Source organism: Varanus komodoensis, unplaced genomic scaffold, assembly GCF_004798865.1.
Source record: "Varanus komodoensis strain SLA01 unplaced genomic scaffold, ASM479886v1 scaffold12, whole genome shotgun sequence".
Lineage (NCBI taxonomy): Eukaryota > Metazoa > Chordata > Lepidosauria > Squamata > Varanidae > Varanus > Varanus komodoensis.
Genome location: NW_025335349.1, coordinates 13,568,719 through 13,590,614, shown reverse-complemented (window position 1 = coordinate 13,590,614; position 21,896 = coordinate 13,568,719). Strand labels below are relative to the sequence as shown.

Below are 21,896 nucleotides of genomic sequence, written 5' to 3'. Positions count from 1 at the left end.
ACCCTTTCCCTACGTCTCTTCTTTACAAAATGTTCCTCTGGGCTTCTCCCATTCCCCCCATAATTCAAAACATGTCTTTGCCTCTTCAAACATGCATTTAGAATTCTATTATGGGGAGGGAAGGAAATGGTTTGGGGTGACCTGCACAATGGGAAGCACAGCAGTTCCTAAGAGAAAGTTACCAGGGCAAAGCACCAAGAAACCTGGAGACATTTGTGCAGCTACATGTTATTTCATGAGTGGAAAGGCATAAAAATATTTCTCATCTGCTAAAAGGATTATTTACCTTAAAATTCAGAAATTCTTAATTTAACTGATTCTGTCAATAATGTTCCTTCTGATATTTAGTCTTGAAAGTTCATGATTAATTGTAAAGATTATCCAAGGAAAATGCATTGAATGTATGGATATTGTTTATAAAAGAAAATTACCTAATATCTTTTGCTGCATATCCTCCATTTTTGGAAAGAAGATTCTGATTACCCCTGTATTGATATAAATCAGTGGCAAATTGCGAGATGTGAGGCGATGTGTCCTCATAGGCTGGCCTGGTGATTTTCTTTTATCTTTTTGGCTCCTTGGGAGTTTTGCTTGAAAAATATTTGCAATTGCATTGAGAAAAGGGAGGCAGACAACAACATCAAATGCCTGAGCCGAAAGAAGGATCTCATGAAGGAAATGAGGAGAACCATCAGAAAAACTTTCAGATAGTTTATGGACAGTTCTTCGTTCATTCCTTGATATTAATTTGTGACGGACATTTTTTGTGACTGCCTTTGTGTAAGTCAGTGAGAGGAACCCATGCTGTTGATGGGAACCATCCAAAAGCTTTGCAGTTGCCTGTGCGAAGAAATAGAAATAGTCAGAAATAAGCAATCTGCATGTGCTGTATAACAAATATGAGCACTTATGTCAAATAACCATTTCATTTGTATTCTTTCCTATTATTATTCTTGCTGAACTGAACCCCTGGCTCAGTCTGAAATTCTGCAGAAACTCTGATTTACACATAGGGTCGGTTTGCACATCACTACAATCATGGATTGTTTGAGAGTTGGATGCCCCCTGCTGCTTGGGTTCACGTAGCAGGACAAGATACAGCAAACTGGGTACCCATAAATAACATGCAAAAATGGCCTCGCATACTGTATGTAATGTATCATAGGCTGCTGTGCTATGCAAACCAGATCTCAGGGTTTATAGTTCTGTGAATATTTTTGTTACAGTTAGAAGAGCTCCTGTACTCATGCAATGTAGATGAGACTGCAGAACTTCCATGCCTACACATTCCTTATTTAGTTATATTTGAAATCTGTATCTTACATAAATGGAACAAGTATTTTAAACTGCTGAAAACTGAAGATGATAACACTCAGGCAAATTGTGATGCATTAGTAAATTAGCTTAATTTGTGTTAGAATGAAATAACTAGGATAAGTAGTGGCATATATATATATATATATTCCAGATAGAAAAAATAAATCAAGTAGGACAGAACTTCCAATAACTTAAAAAACAAAAACAAAGAGATATAGCCAGATACTCTTGCCACTTTCTGTGTACCAAAAAATGCATTCATATCTAACAAACACAAAACTGAGATTTCTGTATGGAAAGTAACAGCTGATTTAAAACAGCAGTAAATGCAACAATTATACAATGTTCACCATAAACCACCAAATATGAAGAGATTATATGTTCATATATGATATCTGGACCCTTTTAAATACAAAGGTCATAGACAGTGACATTTGTCCATTTGAAAATATTGCAGTGTCAAAACAGGATAAAATCCTTATTAAAACCAGCTAATACGTCACAAAATAGTGAGCAAACTTTTGACTACTCCAGAATTCTTATTCAGGCTGGATGTCATGCAAAATAGGGAAGAAAAAAATCCATGTAATTTCACTTGTGGCCAAATGTTTGCAGTTTGTAACTGTCTTAATATGGAATGCAAGTGATCTTATAAAAAATTAGAGCGCAAACCTATGCAGTTGATAGAGAGTTCAGAATGCTCTGTTCCTTTCTCCTCCATGTCAGCTCTTACTGACAAGAAAGATATGAAGAGGGATCCAGAGCTCCAGGAGAAAAACAAAAAAACCAACTCATTTTGTTCCATTACTGATAATGGGAGGAAAAAATTCAAGGTACTCTTAACTGTGTTTAAACATTTCATATAAACAAGAATATGGTTGAGAATTTAGAAAGCTCAGGATCCTCAAGTACTTCCTACCCACTGTCATGCCCGAGAACACACAATCTTTGAATACTTGGAGACCTTCACAGTACCTGAAAAAAGCCAAACTGAGGGGTCTAGCACTGAGAAAACCCATCTGAAACTGGAGAGGGCTTCCCACTTATCTCTCAGAGTGATTTTCTAGCACAATCTTGTAATCCCTAGGATTTTATATTTGAGTATTTGGTATTTAAGGACCATAGGATTGCTCTCCAAATTACATTACTCTTTGCTAGATATAAAACAGGTTCCAGGATGCAATGAAGGTTGTGATGAAGATGCAATGGTTTCCCATCAAAAAGTACAGACTAGATAACACTTAGATCTGTTTCCAGCACTGATCAGAACATCCAGGCCCCTTGTGAGCCAGATAACAGAAATAAAGAGAAACTAAGTAGTCTTTATAGTGGTGAAGCTAGATATTAATTTAAAGTGCCCTCCCCCCACCATTTCACTTATCCAATCAAACCTGAAAAGATATTCTGGAGAATTTAAAAACTTACTAGTTTACAATATCTTAGCTGTTCCTAATAAGGGTTGCCAAAATCTACTGCATTTTCCAGATTCCAGTAATATGCTTGCTACAGTAGTTACAATACTTAGCTCAGATATTTTACCAGGTATCCTGTAGTTATGTCAACAACTGTGAAGCAGTCAGACAACTAAAAGTATACCTGCAAATGTTAGCTTGCACAGTCCTAATTTTCTACATATTATGAGGTTTAAACATGCAAGTGCTCCCTTTAGTTGAAGAGCTATATTCTTAAAACACACAGAAGCTCAAGATTCTTGGGACATCTTCAAAACTAACCAGTTTATTCTGGCATTAATACTCTAACCAATTGTCCATGAAAGTTTATGCCATAAATATATTTGTGAAGATGCCAAGAAGGTCTTTGTTGCAATAGACTAAAATTGCTAACTCTCTCGAAATTGTTAAAGCACTCAAATGACTATTCTTTTTTTCCCCCTCTAACCAACGTGCATATTTATTGCTGGAATTCCATTGGAAAACATAGCACATATTTTAAAACAGATGCACATATATTTTGGATAAGCAGCTCTCTACCATTGCCACTACTGCACTTAAATATTGTTGGTTAATTGGAAGTTCTGTAATATACATATTTCATTGATTTCTTACAGAGGGAAAGAAGCCAGAGAAGTTACTGAAAGGATCCTGCTTGCTGACGGGTCGAACCAACAATGTACGTCTGTTCAGCTTGTCAGTACAGGAAAGGAAGACACCTCCACACTTCCCCAGAGACCAAGAATCTTCCCCAAAGCTTGAGGTGATACGGGCAAAAATGGGGAAACAAAGGGGAAAAAAGCAAAGAAACAAATACAAAGCCATAAGGAAAAAAATCACATGTTTTTAAAATTAAGTTGAATTCTGCCTAGATTAATTGCACCATGTAATACAGTTATTGTGAGCCCATCATCTCAAATATCACAATTCAAATTAATCATAAAGGGAAATCATGAACTTGGAAAGATTTGCCACCATTTAAATATTTGGAAGCAGTGATGCACAAGAGGAAAAAAATGATTAGGACTTGAAGAAAAACAGAGTTTTTCATAGGTAACAACTCATCGGAACTTGATTCACTTTTAATTATGAACAAGAATAGGAGCTTTATTAAAATGGAAGGAGGTGGACTGCAAGAATGAAAGAACTTTAAAAGAACAGCACTGACATGTTTTCCCCTCCTCCTCCACAACAGAAATTGATTGAGAAAACTATTTCATGGTAGTTTTTCCTGCAATTCTTGCAAACCTTCTCCTTCCTACATGAGAACAAATAGCAATGTTTAGATTTTTAGGATAGTTATTTGGTTAAATGCCTTATACCACTACAGAAATCTCACCACAAGCTTTTCTTTGCATTGTAGAAATATGCCTTCAAAAAGTCCAGAATGCCACCCTTCTCCTGGTCTGGAAAACACAACATTCACCTTATCTGTTCTCTTAAGTTAGTCAGAATCCATACACTTCAACTACATGAAACTATTCAAACACACTGGCATTAAACCCATTTACTTTGCAAAATTAGTCTCAAAAAGGAAAAGAGTTAATTGAGAATCCATTCAAGTGAAATAAGACACCACTGAATGTATGCATGTAATTGGTAGACAAAAGGAATATGTTAGCATTTTGAATCCTGCATGCATTTCGCTATGTAGTAACATAAAATAAATAAATTTGCATGTCTTGACACCATGGGTGGGAATAGTTTTTCTATACATGAAACAGAATGCAGGAAAAGTGCATGTATTCAAAAATAATCACATAAAATTTCAAAAAAGAAAAAAGAGAAGGGGTACATTCTAACTTAGAGCTAATCAATGGCTTTCAAACCTGATCCAAATGCTTCTAGGAATTCTGATATTATGCCTTACAGGCTTTTGTACCTTATTTTCAACAATATCTAAAGTCTTCTGGGAGACTGAGAAACAAAAAAAGGAAGAAATGCACACATGCAAATTTAAGTGAGTAGAATCAGTGTCAGAAAGAAAGTTGGGAAATACCACAGACACCTATCTTTAAGAACAGGATGTTACTAAGTGGTCCTATAGTAATACTACACACTTCTAACAACAGAAATTACTCACATTTTAAGTAACTGGGCAGGGAAAACATATAATTCAATTTTAAATGTTTTGACCAACATAATGTATACAGAGCTGGCTGGTAGATAGACTTACTGAGGAAACCAGGAGAACAAAGCTCAGAGGTGAGAGAAAAGAAAGGTGAGAAGAAAATGATAGAATGCATGGATTTGAAATGGAGAAATGGACAATTAGGACTTTCTGTCTTCAAAGTTACATGAATATAGGCAGTGAGAATACAAAACCTAAGCACAATTACATTGGTTTCCAAGCATTTCCTTTCCCTCCGTAGCAGGTAGCTGAGCGATTATGAAAACACAGCAGCCTAAACATTAGAGCAGGCAAAGCTTTGACTTAAAGTAGACATCATTTCATACAAAGTTCATGAACAAAGAAGCTGAGACAGGACAGTGAGCAGAATCAGCAGAAGGGGCAGGAGTGTGGCACACATCTGTGTTTTGCATGTTTCTGTTACGCTACACAAACAAAACCTGCTCAACAAATTGCAGACAGGGGAGCTTTCAAAACAGGAGTTTGCTGCTCACTACTGTGAACCAACATACAGTGGACCCTTGAAAAAGAGCATGGCTAACTATGGAAAAAAAAATTTTTTAACTAACTCTCCTTTTCGTATTTAGTATCCCAACAATATTTATATCATGCAAACACATCTTTAGAAGTTTCTTGCTAGGTCATTGAATAGTTCCACACAGTTTTCTAGATCACTGAAAGGTACCACACAATAATAACAGAAAACATGTTGGTATGTCAGGATGTTTCATTTTATTAGGACAATACACATTCCACTTCAATACATCTACCATACCAAGCCTGACAGAGGATTGGGGTCATTGTGGGAACTTCCCTCTCCTCCATTCCTCCAGGTGGTATTACAGGGGACGGGGGAACAAGTCTCCTGTCACTAGCAGCAGAGATAGTGAGTCCATTTCAGTTTGCAATGGCAGTCTGTTTATTAATTTATCCTGAAATGGTGAAAGCTGGCTACTGAGATTTTTCTTCTTTTTCTGGTTTGTTTGCATAGAACAATCAGCGCTCATTCAATACAGTGCAATGGGGAGCTGTTCAAGTCTTAGGTGGGAGAATATGGAGAGTAGTATCTATTGCAAGGGTTGCAGCAGAGCCGCCCTGCGCATTTTCCCAGGTGAGGTTGGAAATCCCTTCCCAGCAAATTGCTTTCAACAGCCAGCCCACAGAAAGCAAGGCAGCCCTTGAAAACAAACATGCAAGGGATCTTTTGCTGACAAGAGACTGTTTTTCACAAACACCACTTCCTTCCTGACAAGATATTTCTTTTTCTGCCTTCTCCCCTTTTGTTCTCCTGGGGGAGCAACTTTTCCCTTTTGTTCTGACTCTATAAGAGGCTTGTAGTAGGCACAAACTGTCCCCTGCCTTTTTAAAGGGAAATGGAGTTTAAAGGAAAATGAAGTTTTAGCTCTTACTGAAGAGGAAATCCTGTTCAGATGCCATGACAAGGCACCACAACCCTGAACCATCCTATGAGCTTAGCGAAGAGGTCGCTGTTCAGGAAACATGACAACTTCCCTATGAGAACAAATTATGGTGGAATCTTGTGTCATCAGAACCAGGCCAATTCCATGGAAATCTGTCACCCATAGATTCTATAAGCAACCAAAATACTAGAATGTGGAAGTCTAGAATAATTCATATGAAATACAGACTATTGTCTGCTAGTTCTTTTGCTGTTGTTACATGCCGTCAAGTCATCTCCAGTTCATGGCAACCCTACAAATGGGCCATCAATCTCATGTTTGTTCTACTTTCTTAGCTATCTGTAAAAAAAGAATGGCAATGCCACCTCTAATGGCTGTTGATATTATTAGCTAGGCTGGGGGTGCTCTCTTCCCTTGCAGAGGCCATCACTTTTAACTATCAGGTGGAGTGATCAAAATTCAGCAGATGATGAGAAACTAGCATCCTCATTTGCTCCTGTTTCACTGGGGGGGGGGCAACTCCCCCCCCCCAAAAAAGGCTGTCAGAATGAGCGTGTCCTGTGAGGAAGAGCCAGAAGACCATCTGAACCTGGTGATATCTTCTGTTCCCCTGAACTTTACCTGAAGTGCAGGAGTGAAATAATCTGCCAGTTATCAATCAGGCCATAAAAGGCCAAGGCCCCAGCCTGTAGGAACAAGTTGCAGCTGTACAACACCCATTTCAAGGAAAAGTGGATTTCCAGAAAATTTCTTGGAGGTCTGCAGAGGCATGATTTAATTTGGACTGCTTGTTTCTACCAAAGCTTGTTTTATAGGAATCATGTGACATTAAGTATTGGTACCTGGGTTCTTGTGCTTTCCTTTCCCCTTGCCATCCAATTTTCCTTTTGTGTCATGTATTTTTAGATTGGAATTCTGAAGGCAGGAGCTGTCTTGTTTTTATAGATCTACAAGCTGTCCTTGAAGGCTTTCCAGGTGCAATGTGGAGTATACATTATAAGGAGGGAAGGAGGAAGGGCAGGGAAATTGTGTCTATATGCTGGTGTGGTGGGAGAGAGAGATTCAGCTTATTACCATAAGCTAGTGACCTTGAGTAAGGATATGACAAAAGTTAAACAATGGGAAGCAGTTATATTATGGAAGACCATATATTGAACTTCAGAGATTATGAAGGCAAATAAGTCATTCAGATTAGTGAGAAGCCATAGCCTTTGTCACATTTTATATGTACCTCCTGGTACAACTAACATAAGTTATATTCTTGAGCAAACTATGCCACAGGAACATCATTTAAAATCTGTACATTCACTATTCAAATCAAATATTATTCTTATTTAAAAGAAACAAGAGAATGTTTTATATAAACACTAATAAATAATGCACTTAATATTTGACTGTTACCTGTTTCTGTAGTGGTCAATGTTGAAGCTTTCTATTTTACACTTGACTTTAGTATAGACATCTTGTACATCTACTGAAGCACTTAGGTCTTCCAACTCACCAACAACACAAATCTCTGCAATATCCAATGAAGATTAGCTTTGAATTTCAACTCACGAGGTATTCTTTCATCAATAAAACAGACATTTCGAGTATTTATATTTATTTTATTTATTTATACATGTATTTCTAAGCCACCTATAACAGTTGAGACTTCCTAGGTGGCTTACAACACATTAAAGCATAATAAAACACATCAAAATAATCTATTAAAACCCTAACAAATTAAAAACAACAGTATACAAAGAGCCACAAAAGTCAGGGGCTAAGTGTTTTTTTTTTCTAAAAAGCTATGTCTTCTCCTGGTGCCCAAAGAAAAATAAAGCACCAGGTGAATTTCCCTAGGGAGGGAGTTCCAAATTTGGGGAACAGCAGTGGAAAGTCCCTTTGTCTAGTTGCCACCCCTCTCATCTCCCCGAGGGGCGGCTCTTTTAAAAGGGCCTCCTGAGCTGATCTGAGGGGGCAGGTAGGTATATATGGGTATAGGCAGTCCTTCAAATAGCTGGATAGCCAGAACATAATATTTTATCTGCATTTCCAGTTTTTCTACCACAGAAATTAAGGCCTCTTAAGACAGCTAATAATAAGTATTCTACAGATATTTATATCTAAACTCTGTATCTCCTAATAAAGCAAGTTTATCCCAATCCAACAAAGGACCTATTCATGCATTTCCGAAGCTAATTGAGAATCTCATGTACAAATTAGTGTCTAATGCACTGGTCTTGAATCAGTTTCACTGATCAAGAGTTTTGGAGGTAGAGAAATAAGGGAAAGGGGGCAAATTCAGTCCTTCAGAGAGGGCTAATGTTCTGACTGGATACTTCAGATAGGGCTACTGAACTGACTGCATCTGCACAAACAGAACACACTGTTGCTATATGTGCAAATCCATCTGCACAAATCCAAATCCAATTGATCAGCACATTGTACAGGGAAGCATCTGTTAAACTGCTCTCAGCTGGAAAGGAGGTACAATCTGGAATGTGCCACTTAGGGAAACAGTGGTGAAGTGGTAATACAGAGTAGCTAGCTGGGATTTTAACTTTCCTAATTCTTTTTGTCTTTATATTTTAATGGGCATTTTCCATACTTTTCCATCATTTACTTGCAATCTGCCCCAACCTTTCACTACTGAGTTGGCATATATATTCAAATAGAAAAAGAGAAAAAAGAAATCTGTCTTCATAGGATCACTGCAAGCTTAGGGCATCAGGAACATCATCTCTTCAGATACAAAATTAAGGAGTATTAGAACAAAGTGCCATGCAATGTCAAATAATTAGTTTTGTTTTTAAAAAATCTGTATACTGTACCTGTGCCTTTATTTTCTGGATCTGGTGCAAATAACTTTACAGTGAGTTTTGGTAGCATCCATTGCATCCATAAACTAACACGGCCACTTGATATGCCAATGCTACTTGTTGTTTGTTCCAGGGTGACAGAGTCTGAGAATGGGGAATCATCACCTCCTTGCAGAGACTCACCCTACCAAAACAAAAACAAAAACACCCAAACTTAAAATGAATGCAAATATAATGTTTCCTGTAAATTATTTTATGCAAATATTATAGTTAATATGTAACACAGCAGATATACTTGTATAGAACCAAACATAATTTTGGGTGGGAGGGAGATTACATATTGGAAACTAACTTTATTACTTTTGCAGATTCCCATTCCTCCTAAGAGCTCTTGAACTTAACGTACAGTATTACTAGTAATTTATTCTGCCCCAAGGCCATCTATACTCTGCTATGAAAACCAAAGCACACGACAGGCACAACAGGAGTAGCACCACCATCCCATTACACACAAACACACGTATTTGGGGACTGGAGCACCACTCTTGATGATCAGAAACTTTGCTACCTCACCTAGCAGTGCAGTGTGGTGCAACACAGCAGACACATGGAATCAGGAATTATTTTCAAATGTGTCTATATGATTTGTATGAGATTAATGTATATTGCACAGGCTACCAAGGAATCAATTTCTCTTAGCAGAGATTAAAATTTAATTTGAGCTTTAGAAGCATAGAATGAATATACCTGAGACCATAAAATATTATTTTGCACACATGCAACAGGAAATGCACAAATGAAAGTTTGTTGGAAGTGGGGAGATGGACTACAGCATTTTGAAAACTGAAATTAACACTGAAATTAACTTCTGCAATTTCAATCTAGTAATATTCTATCAAGATATAAAATATACATTGATGCTGTAAATTGCCTGATAAAATCTTTAGCATGAAATGGAAACAGTAATATGTGGGAAAAGTCTAATCTGGCCAACACTCAAAAGCCTTCTAATCTCTTAGAAGACACTGATATACTCCACCATAGTACTTAATTCTGTTTCATAAATAAGCAGATAAATTATTTGCTTCTTTACATTTTATTCGCATGTATTTATTTATCTTGCCTTTTCTCCAAGAAGCTCAAGACAAGCCAAGACCATCTAGTTTTTGAAAATGCATGCCTCAAATAGATGTAAATCTCAAGAGCATTATTATGGGGAGAAGAATATTATTACATTATTACTCTTAAGTGAAATATAAAGATTGGGCCATATACTGTTCTATAATTATGAAAAATTTGAAAGATTTTCCACGTGCTTGAAAATAGAAGCATTACAGCACATCTTTAGTGAGCACTTTCAGAGTTATATCTGACAGTATTCCATTTTATTCCACAACCATTAAGTTTGTTCAGCAGTCTTTAGTGAGGGACATTTTCAATAACATTGCTTATTCAAACTCTCATAGCGCTCTAATACGTTAGTGAGACTGGACTTAACTTTGCAGAAGCCATACTGATTCCCTTTCACTAAGCATGGTTTGTCCCTTAGTGTGCCTACTGATTCTATCTTTAATAAGGGTTTCAACCAATTTACCCAGAACAGACATTAAGCTAATTGGCCTGTAATTTTCTAGATCTATCCTGGATCCCCTTTTAAAAACTGGTGTTACACTGGGCATTCTCTAATCCTCTGTTACAGAGGCTCATATTACATAGTTTGGTAAGAAGGTCAGCATGTTCAATATTTGAGCTCTTTCATAACTTTAGAATGCATACAATCCAGCTGTGGTGTCAATAAGGTTTGTCACCTGGATTATCAAAAAGGTTGAAAATTTCTTCTTTTGTCACTATCTGCCTTAATTCCTCAGGCTCCCTTCCTGAATATGTAAGTTCAGGTACAGTTATATGTTCTGCGTCCTTTGCAAAAAAGACAGATATATAAACATTTAATTAGCTTCACTACAATCACCTTATCTCCCTTTAGTGCTTCTTTAATTCCATGATCATCTACTAGTTCAACTACCTCCTTAGCTGGTTTCTTGCTGGTTCTAGCTGGTTTCTTGCTTCTGAAATCTTTAAAGAATTCTTTATTGTTGCTCTTTATGTTAGTGAAATACTCTTCAAAATGTTTGTTTGTTTTATTCTCTGTTTCCATCTTGTGTAAACTTGTGCTCCTTTTTGTTTTCCTCATTTGAGCAAAACTTCCATTTACTGAAGAAATCCTTGTTCTCCAATAGGTTCCTTGACTCTACTTGTTAACCATGCTGGTGACCTACTGGATTTCATGCTATGTTTCCTAACTTATGGTACCTGTTCCTCTTTTACTATTGCTCTGAGTAATCTCAAGATTTTTGAAGGGATTTAATCTCCTTGACTCCCTCTTCAACTTTTTTTAACCAGTTCCTTCCTTTTCAATAGGTTTCCTCTTTTGAAGTCAGGCACAACTGAGTTGGACTTCTTTAACAGACTTCTACCTTACTGTATATTCAGTCAGTCAGTCAGTCAGTCAGTCAGTCAGTCAGTCAGTCAGTCTTTTATCATGTGGTTTCACACCAGACAAAACTCATAAAAACATCTTGAAAACAATTAGAAACAGTTAAATAATAATAAATAAAAACAAATAAGTATTATAAATCAGAGGCAAGGATCGTCTTGTGTGTTGTTTGCACTGACAGAAGAAACTTGGCCACTAATTCTGTGTTGAATTTAGACTTGCAGGATTGGGGGTTGGAGGCACTGCTTTGCAGTGGTTCCGCTCCTATCTCGACGGTCGATTCCAGAAGGTAGTGCTGGGGGACCATGTCTCTACGTCATGGCAGCTATGCCATGGGGTACCACAGGGCTCCATTCTATCCCCTCTGCTATTTAACATCTATATGAAACCGCTGGGAGAGGTCATCAGGAGGTGTGGGCTGCGGAATCATCAATACGCTGATGATACCCAGCTTTACCTCTCATTCTCCACTAATCCAGGTGAGGCAGTGGCTGTGCTGAACCGGTGCTTGGCCGAGGTAAGGGAATGGATGAGGGCCAATAAACTGAAACTCAACCCAGACAAGACGGAGGTCCTGTTGGTTGGCGGATCGGGTTTCGGAGAGGGTGGATTTGACCTGGTCCTGAATGGTGCAACACTCCCTCTTAGGGATAAGGTCCGCAGCTTAGGAGTACTCCTCGACCCGGAGCTTTCTTTGGAAGCTCAGGTGACAGCGGTAGCGAGGAACGCCTTCCTTCAGCTTCGGCTGATTAATCAGTTGCGCCCCTACCTGGAGTACGACTGCCTGGCGACGGTGACACACACGCTGGTGACTTCCCGCCTAGACTTCTGTAATGCGCTTTACGTGGGGCTTCCCCTGAAGACAGTCCGAACACTTCAATTGGTGCAAAATAGAGCTGCCAGGTTGCTGACGGGGACGGGGCGTTATGCTCACATGACTCCAGTCCTCCATCAGCTTCACTGGCTTCCCATTGAAGCCCGGGCCCAATTCAAGGTGTTGGTGATGACCTACAAAGCCCTAAACGGCTTGGGTCCTGGCTACCTGAACGAGCGCTTGCGTCCGTATATGCCCGACCGCCCTTTGAGATCTGCGGGAGAGTCCCTTCTCCAGGAACCCTCCGTGAAAGAAATTAGGAGAGTAAGTACCCGGAGGAGGGCTTTCTCTGCGGTGGCGCCCAACCTATGGAATTCACTCCCCAAAGAGGTCCGCCTGGCACCGTCGTTACTGGTTTTTCGGCGCCAGGTAAAGACCTTTTTATTTAAACATCATTTCAATTGTTAAAACATATGATCTGGCCAGGGCAACTTCTTCTTCCTTCTCTTTCTCCTCCTATATTTTTATTTTATACTGATAATTTTAATTTTGTATTTGTAAATCAATGTATTTTTTTGTATTTTTATATTTAATGGTAATTTATTATGTACTATTGTATTTCAATGTATTTTATCATGTTGTAAGCCGCCCCGAGGTTTCGGCAAGGGGCGGCATAGAAATGTTATAATAATAATAATAATAATAATAATAATAATAATAATAATAATAATAATTTATTCTTATCAGCTAGGAAATATTTTAAATGCCAATTAAAACTCCTACTTTGGAAATCACTCATTAGAAGTTAAGGAGTGTCCTGTTCTCATCCATGTAAACAATGCATATGAAAAGGATGTGCTCTAGAGTTTCAGTTTGTATGTTATTACAGAGGCATAGTTGATTTTCATATGGCACACCATAATAATGCTCATCTAAGACTGCAGATGGGAGGCAGTTAAATCTGACTCTTGAAAAGACTTGCTGGTATATTAGAAGGGTCAGATTTGCAGGAATTTAAACTTTAGTCCAAAATCCAGAGGTGAGCAGGTCTTGCAGGCATTTGATATGGAATACTGAAAATCATTATCACTAATCTGCTTTTCCAGAATAGTCTCAACTGCCTTAAAGTCACGGGCATGAAGAAAATCCACAGATAGACCTAATAAATGCAATTTAGTGGAAAAGGTTTTAAATCAGGAACTAATGTAGACATCTTTCTGTAAAAGGTGTAAATACCCTAGTGTCAGCATATACCATCTTAATCCAATAGCAGAAAGCGTGTAAACAGGCAGGGCATTCTATCGATGAAATACCCATCTCAAGTCATAAGCCATAAGCCTGCTGCAGGAACACATCTTGGCATTCCAGTGATCCATCTTAAAAACGTTGCGAGAATAGTCTCAATATTTGGGTGAAACCCTAGAATCCAAATTGGGATTCCATACAAGAGCTGAAGCCAGACTTAAGACTTAAAGACCTGAATGGCAGCAGGTATAAATTAGTAGATATATAGCAGGTATATTAAATCTGATTATGGTGCAGTCACTGTTTTCAACCAGTTCAGCAATATTTACATCCTGTACTATAATGAAATTCCACTCATTGGAATCAATTGCACAATTCCACAATGAAAGAACAAACATTTAATTACTGTATATACTGGCATTACCTTGAAACTGGAAATAGCAAGTAAAAAATCGGGGCGGGGGGTTTCATCATATTATATTCATAGTTTTAAAAGGATAGATAATAAAGACAATTGTATTTACAAGCTCATTTTTATTAATAATCATAAAAATACCTTCTTGCTGGTACCAGGGGAGCTTGTCTTGTGCTGCACTGCATCATGAGCTTTGCATGCAGTCCTGTGGGAAGCAGTGCGCAGCTCTGGCTGCAGCGGGAGCAACTGGGGAGTGTTCCCTGCACAGCTGTCTGCACAGAGACAGCACCGCCTGTGTGGGCCTCCTTCCTCTCACCCAGCCTCTCCATGCCTGCCCCCCACACCTGACCCCCCTGTGCCCATTTGTGATGATGGTCGCAGCTGTCCTTACCCATATATACTGCTGACAAATACCCATATATACTGCCTAAGAATCTCTTCTTCTAAAACTGAAAATAGTGAAGCAAAAATTGGGAGTAGTTTTATACACCCAAAATATGACAAACAGCAGAAAAACAGCCCAAAATATTGACCTTGCCTTATACCTGAGTCGCCTTATACGCCCCTATATATGGTATCTACAAATGTTTAGCTTTAAAGAAGTCACATTTGCACCCCAATTAAGACAACAGAAAACTTCCTAGTAGTTTTAAATGCTCGAGTATACGTGAAGGCAGCAATCTTAGGGCCCTTAGACAGTATCTGAGGATATTCTGAATTGACAGATATGAGCTTAAAGTCAGCATTCCAACTTCAGAGCTGGGGCTGAGGGTTGGAGCTCTGATTCTCTTCTTCACAGTCAGCATGAAAAGAACTGTACTAGCTGCTTTCCAAGGCCAGGAAAGCAAACTCACAATGGGGGAAAGGGTACAGTCAGCGGGTGGAAAGGATAGTGAAGGGACCTGGATATGAACTATCCTGAATCCTCTTGCATCTCTCTCTAAAGCACTGCAGCAAAATGGGGGTTGGGGCATCTAGTGAAAATTCAGGGCAGAATGAAAGATCACCTCAGCCACTCTTTCCACTCTGCATAGAATGACTTTTGCACTCTGCACCTGGGGGTTTATGTGTATCACAATATTTCTTACATAATAAATACAACTGACAATAAATATGTAATAATTGAAAGAAAATACCACATTATAATATTTGACTATATGAACCAACCGTTGCAGAAAAACTAACACAGGTAAGTATCATGTCATATACATGGGATATAAGCATCAAAATATGAACTTGGTAATTGCCAGTTCAACTGGTCAGGTAAACTGGTCCTAAGATTACAGGAATGTCTCTCCTGTTGCAAGTTTATAAATCTCCTTTTCATTATTTCCTCTAAAATAAAACAATGCATAACACTAGCACAGATCACTGGATGAATATTTTGATTATACTATTAATTCCCTTCACTGAGACGTGTGGTATTTATTGGCAAATTGACAGTAATGACTGCTGCCATGACTAAGATTTGCAGATGTTTCCCAAGAGAGGCAATTCATTCTCTCTTTTAGGAGGTGGAGGTCTTTGCACCATGAAACTTAATTTACCATATGAACAGAGTTAGCTTTATGTCTTCACTAATAAGTCAATTATAAATATAAAGTAACAGGATTTTTATGTATTCAGAGGAGCTCCTGTTTAAAAATAACATTATACAACTTAGAAAAGTATCCCAGAATATCTGGGGTTAAACCCATTGTGTACATATACAAATTGTAGCTGAATATAGTGTTGCAATCTCTTCTCCACTGTTGTTTGTTCTTAAAGCCTATCATGAATCATATGTTTGGATGCTGTTATATTTTGTTTTCAGTATTTCATTATCCTCTGACAATGAGAATTCCTAATACTTTACAATCAGGCTGCAATCCTACACCTACTTACCTGAGAGTACCCTCCAAGGAACTCAATGGGATTTCTTTTTGAATGGACATACATAGGATTGTTTTGATAATTATTCTGGTTTCAAGATTCAGTTTTATTCAAAGCAATTACTGAAGTTATAATAATGCTTTCTTCTGGCAATGCTGTTGCTGTGTTTCTGGGTGCATTCAAGCAACCGTTCCAAGTAGTGATATGACAGAGGAAATCTTTCACCAGTAAGATGTGATCCTACATGGACCAACATGCTATTGCTTCTGAAGTATATAGAAAATAAACAGCCTTGGTGGATGGTTGCTCCCAGGCTGAAATTCCTTGCCAATAGATAGCCAACTATGTCCCTGATTCCTTTCTAACAGCAAGCATTTTTAGACAGGCATTTGGGTCAATAGTCAAATATGCTGTAACTGGTTTTAGCGGTGTGCTTGCATGAATTTTATTAAAGATTCATCTGCCCGTTTTTATACTTTTGGATATTTTATTACTCCACATGTTTTATTTTACACACACACACACACTAGCCAGATACTGGGCATCATTTGGTTGATTTAAAAAAATAAATAAAAGTTGCTCAATGTTTTTCTTGTTCCTTATCTAGTATGAGAAAAGTGGGGGGAACATTCAACACAAATAATATAAGCACCAAGAATCCCCATCTATTTATAATTTTCTTATAATTCATGCAAAAAAATAGAGATGCTATCACTATGCCTTGCAGAAAAAAATGGGTACTCAAGTAAGAAACTAATGCTAATTTGCTGTGATTGCTGCCAAGAACATAAAATGTGTAAGAGATTAGTTGAAAAATGCCTCAAAGAAGGATTTTCCTAGCATGATTGGAACTAACTGAATCATGTGGCTAGAGACTTCACACAAACAGCTTCCAATTCAGTTTGCATTCTTGAAACCAATCACCAGAATAATGCAAGAAAATGTCCCAAGATGGGGGCCAAACTAGCTGTTCCAGTCACCAAAATAAAATTTGTCTGCATACTAAGTTGGGGAAAAATTTCATGTTACACTGTCTTATACACGTTTACACATTTAGAAATGTACAGTTCCAGTATAAGTGTTAGGAACTCTGGCAAGAAACTATTTCTCATGCTGCTTTATTCTGAGTTAAGTAAATCTATGCATTTATTTTCTATTTTGCATTCAAAGCCATGGAAATAATGCCAGATTCTAGAAGACTGAACTATTTTCCCACCCCTCCTCATGCCAAGCCTTAAAATACACAATTTACTTCTTTTGCCAATTCTTGCAAATTGACCCAAAATACAGAGTTTATTTTTCTTAGGAGAATTTATCTTTATTCATCTGGAAGAACCAAACACATAAGGCCTTCATCCTTGGCCTGCATTAAAGCTCTGGGAAGATCAGAGTTTTGGGCAAATTACTGCTCTGCCTTATCAAAATAACTTCTGTGTTTCTGTTCAATCATAGAGCTTCCCCAAGGACTAAACACTTCCTCAACTGTTTGTACTTAAGTAAACAGTAACAAGTGGCCAGTTGTAGTCTGTACTACCTTTGCTTCAATGCAGGGGTGGTAAAAATGATTAACTGTTTCTAAGCCCGGTACTTAAGCCTCTCACTCATGTTTCCATCTCCACCACCACCCAGTCTGTAAGTCAGGAATCCTGATAGCTTTACCCACACAAGAGTGCTGCACTCCCCATCAACCTGTCAGCATGAAAAGAATTATTCACAGCTTAAAAGTATAAATCATCCACAGATAGTATAAATAAATACTTCATAAGCTATTTAATACAAACATACCACCCCACCCCTCTATCCCTGATTCATTTATAGCAAACCTAGTACACTTGAAAGAATGGAAAGGCCTTTCAAAATAATCACTGGCCCAGCAGAAAAGTGGTATGCTTTAATTGTGAGATGTCTAATGTCAAGAAAAAAAATCATACATAGATAGGGTATAGCATATTTTCTATTTGACAATGTTCAAGATTTTAAATGTAAATTGTAAGGGATGTATAAACAAAACAGAAACAAATTTTAAAGTGGTCCCCTGATATGAGAATAATCTAAATACATCACAGCAAATAATTATAGCATAATTAAAATACCATAAACCCAGAGGGGGAAAAGTTCAACTTATTAAGTAAGTTTTCCTATACTATTAAAATCTGCCAAACTAAGAAAGTGTTTATCACCTTTGAGAAATAATATTCAGATATATGAAGGACATGAGAAGAGCCAGGCTGGATCCACCTGGGGTCCACTGAGTCCAGCATTCTGTTCACATGGTGCCAGACCAGCTGCCCACAAACAGGCTGTGAGTGCAGAAGCCCCCTCCTGCCCAAGTTCCCCAGCAACTTGTGTTCCAAGGCATACTGCCTCCGATACTGAAGGGGCATATTTGTCCATCAGAAACAATAACTATTGCTAGCCCTTTTTTGCATTAATTTCCAGTCCCTTTTAAAGTTATTAAATTGGTGGTCATCACTACATCCTGTGACATTAAATTCCCTAATTTAATTAAATGCTGTGTGAAGGAGTACTTCCTTTTATCTGCCCTGAACTGCATGATCCCGAGATCTATTATTATGAGAGTAGGAGAATAATCTCCCTCCCTCACTCCCTCAAACTTCTCAACAGCATGCATAATTCTGTACACTTTTATCATGTCTTTCCTTACTCACCTAAAGCATCTCAGCTACACATTTCAGCATGAGAAAGTTTCTCCACCCACTGTCCATTTTAGTTGTCCTTTCCCCCACTATTTCCAACTCTACAATGTGCTTTTTAGATGTGGAGACCAGGACAGTACATACTACAGTACATATTATTCCAAATTAGTCAAACTGTACATTTTTATCAGTATGATACTGGAATTTTACTTTCAATTCCTTTCCTAACTATGCTCAAGATGTTGTTTGCCTTTTTCAAGGCAGCTGTGTACTGGGGTTGACAATTTTATTGAAGTGTTGACCAACCCCCGAACATCCCTTTCTTGGTCAGCCACTGCCAGCCCACATCCCATCAGCTTATATCTGAAGATCGGACTTTTTTTTGCCCCAAATTGCATTACTTTACACTTGCTTGCACTAAACAGCATTTGCCATTTTGATGCCCATTTTCTCAGCTTGGAGAGATCCTTTTGGAGGCTTTCATAATCCCTTTCAGTTTTGACTCTCCTAAATAAGTTTCTGTCAGTTCACTGCTAATTCCAGATCATTTATGCATAAATGCATTGGTTCTCCGGGTCCCTGTGAGTCCTTCCTGTTTACATACCTTCACTAGAAAAAGATACCATTTGTTTTTGCTGTGTGATTTCTGTTCTTTAATGAATTACTCTCCATAAGAAGACCCCTCACTACCTTTTATTCTGTGACTGCTAAGTTTGCTCAGGAGTCTTTGGTTATGGGCTTTGTCAAAAACCTTTTAGATGTCCAGGTAAACAATGTCTACTGGATCACCCTGTCCATGTGCTTATTGATACTCTGAAACACTTTGATAGGTTAGTAAAACAGGACATACCTTTGCAGAAGCCAGGTTGAATCTTTTTTCACCAGGGCTTGTCTTTTTATAAGTTTATTTATTCTACCATTAATAATGCTTTCAACCAAATTACCTAGACCAGAAACTAAGCTCACCAGCCCAGATCCCTCAAGCTCTTTTTTTAAAAAATTCTTGTCACATTGGTCATTCCCCAGCCCTCTGACACAGAGGCTGACCTTAGAGACTGACAGAGTCCAGAGTTTAAGAGCCACCAGGACCCAAGCAACAGAAGACAAAACAGAACTCAAGGACATGTCCAAACACAGTCCGAAGTCCAGTAGTCAGAGGCAGAGTCATAGTCAAGGAAAAGGACAAAGCAGAAAACCAGGTGTGCATATTAGGATAAAACAAGGATGTGATCATGAACAAACCAAAGGTCCAGAACTGGGAAGACAGGAAGAGCAAAGAGCCAGGTAACAGACAGGATAACTGGATGGGATTCAGGAAAAGTGGAAATGTGGCAAACAAAGCATGCTAGCAAGGCAAGACAAGACAGCAGAAACCAGATCCCATAAGGGTTCGGTGAGTTACAGAAACTGGAACACATTGCAGCTAGCAGGAAGCCCTGCATTGCTGATGTGAGAAAGCAAAGCAGGATACAGCAAGGCAGGACATGGTAAGACATAGTTCTGTGGCAAAAGAAGCTGTGGCTGCAGGAGCCACTTCTGTCTACATTCATGCTGTCCAAATCTACCCAGCAAAGTCAGGTTGCTTAGCGGTAACTGTCATTCTTCAAGCAGTCTTTTGTTCATCCATACATATAGACTCTGTGCCTGCATGGAGCCTGTTGTCAGGAAGTTTCTACAGCCAAGTGTTAGTTCAGGCAAGAGCCCCTCCCTGTTCCCTGCATCCATGGGAGGGGGTCCCATCCATTCCCTCAGTTTGAGACCACCTAAAGGTCTCAGGACTAAGGAAGGAGTGTTGTACACCCCAGTCTGGCCCCTGTCCCCACAGAAGGGGTAAGCTGTCTTTGTTTGACACTCAGTGGGGCCAGTGGGAGGGTTGTGTGAATGCAAAAACGACCACTCAAAGAACAACTACAGGAAAGCAACCTGACTTACTTCTTTGTGGTTTCTGTGCATCACACAAATGCGCAATCAGCAAGCTCATCCTGGAGAGGATCGTAGGATGGTATTGACACTGGAGGGTCACAGGGAGGACTGCTCTGCCAAAGGGGAAGTGTGCCCCTTGTCTGGATGTTTAGCCTGTAGACCTTGATGAACATTGAAGGTGTGGACCATGTAGCTTCTATGTAAAGGGAAAGGAATTCCCATGAAGAAGACGGTGGAACTCACTGACCCTTATGTCTTGGATGGGCTAAGAGTTATAGCCCAGTCAGCTTGTAGGCTGGGGATATGGTGTTTGTGTCTAACAGATAAAGGGGAGCTTTAGTCTCATTATGGGAGAGCATATGCAGAGACTGGAGGATGTGCTCGATCATGGCATCCTGTTGGTCAAGAGTGTCACATGGTTTCAGGGAGACATTGAGGGTGGTTCTGACATTTTGGGGTGAAGTATCAACTGTGAAAGTTTATGGTGTAACATGCCATACCATGAGAATTAGAGGGTTGATGTTGGGGTAGAAAAGTTTGCCCCAGTCTCATGATAGCAGACCTGAGCTGTGAGGAAGATGGAGGAATTTCCTGTGGCAGAGCTGCAGAAGTTGATCAAAACACAAAGATGCAGTCTGGTGCTCAGCTGCCACCCATACACATCAAGGCTCATGCAGCTGAGTGTCTACCTGCACAATGTATCTCCTAGACTTTTGTCAATTCCACATCCCCTGGCTTCTCAGGTCACCACAGTTGCTCTCCATCCCAACAGCAATGCATCTGTAGTGACTAAGACAGATGAATCTGGAGTGAGAAACTGATGCCTGTGGTGAAATTGTGATAACTGGTCCACTTGTGGCAGCTGTTCCTGGTGGAGGAAAGGACATCAAGGTGTGCCTTGTGCAGGTTGTACAATGTGCAGAGAGCATGGACACACCACTTTTGTAAGGTGTGCATTCAGAGCTTTGTAAAGAGGACCATTGCCACTGGTTATGAGCCCAAGCAGCTTTTTTACTCTGTGGGCCATAATAGTCACTCTAGTGTGGAGTTTGGTGGCCATCTTGATTAGTGCAGATACTCTAGATATTGGGAGAAGAACTTTCTCTGAGAATGAGTTGAGGCAGGCCTGTATGAAGAGGATGGACTGGCAGGGGGAATGGATTTCTCATGGTTAATAGAGTGTCCCAGTCTGTAAGAGAGAGCACATGGTGTGGCTAAAATGTGATAGTTCTGTCTTAGATGGTGCACTGGGGTTCTCTTCGGTAATGAACAGTCTATTGGGATTCAGTGGCCCTGTGTCAATGATTGACAGGATATTTGTTCTAGAGAAGTCTTTTAGTACCAAGTGGCCC

The 21,896-nt window shown here is 39.0% G+C and overlaps 1 protein-coding gene across 1 annotated transcript in view; it reads right to left on the bottom strand.

Annotated features, from left to right (window-relative positions):
- The window catches only part of VPS13B (vacuolar protein sorting 13 homolog B), a gene marked incomplete at its 5' end in the record, with an annotated part of 380,746 nt that overhangs the window by 215,342 nt on the left and 143,508 nt on the right, over positions 1-21,896 (bottom strand). Inside the window, 4 exons of the mRNA XM_044421459.1 lie at positions 432-840; positions 4,108-4,174; positions 7,722-7,836; positions 9,137-9,308. Of these exons, the coding sequence (XP_044277394.1) occupies positions 432-840; positions 4,108-4,174; positions 7,722-7,836; positions 9,137-9,308 (763 nt within the window). The remainder of the gene's footprint in view (positions 1-431; positions 841-4,107; positions 4,175-7,721; positions 7,837-9,136; positions 9,309-21,896) is intronic.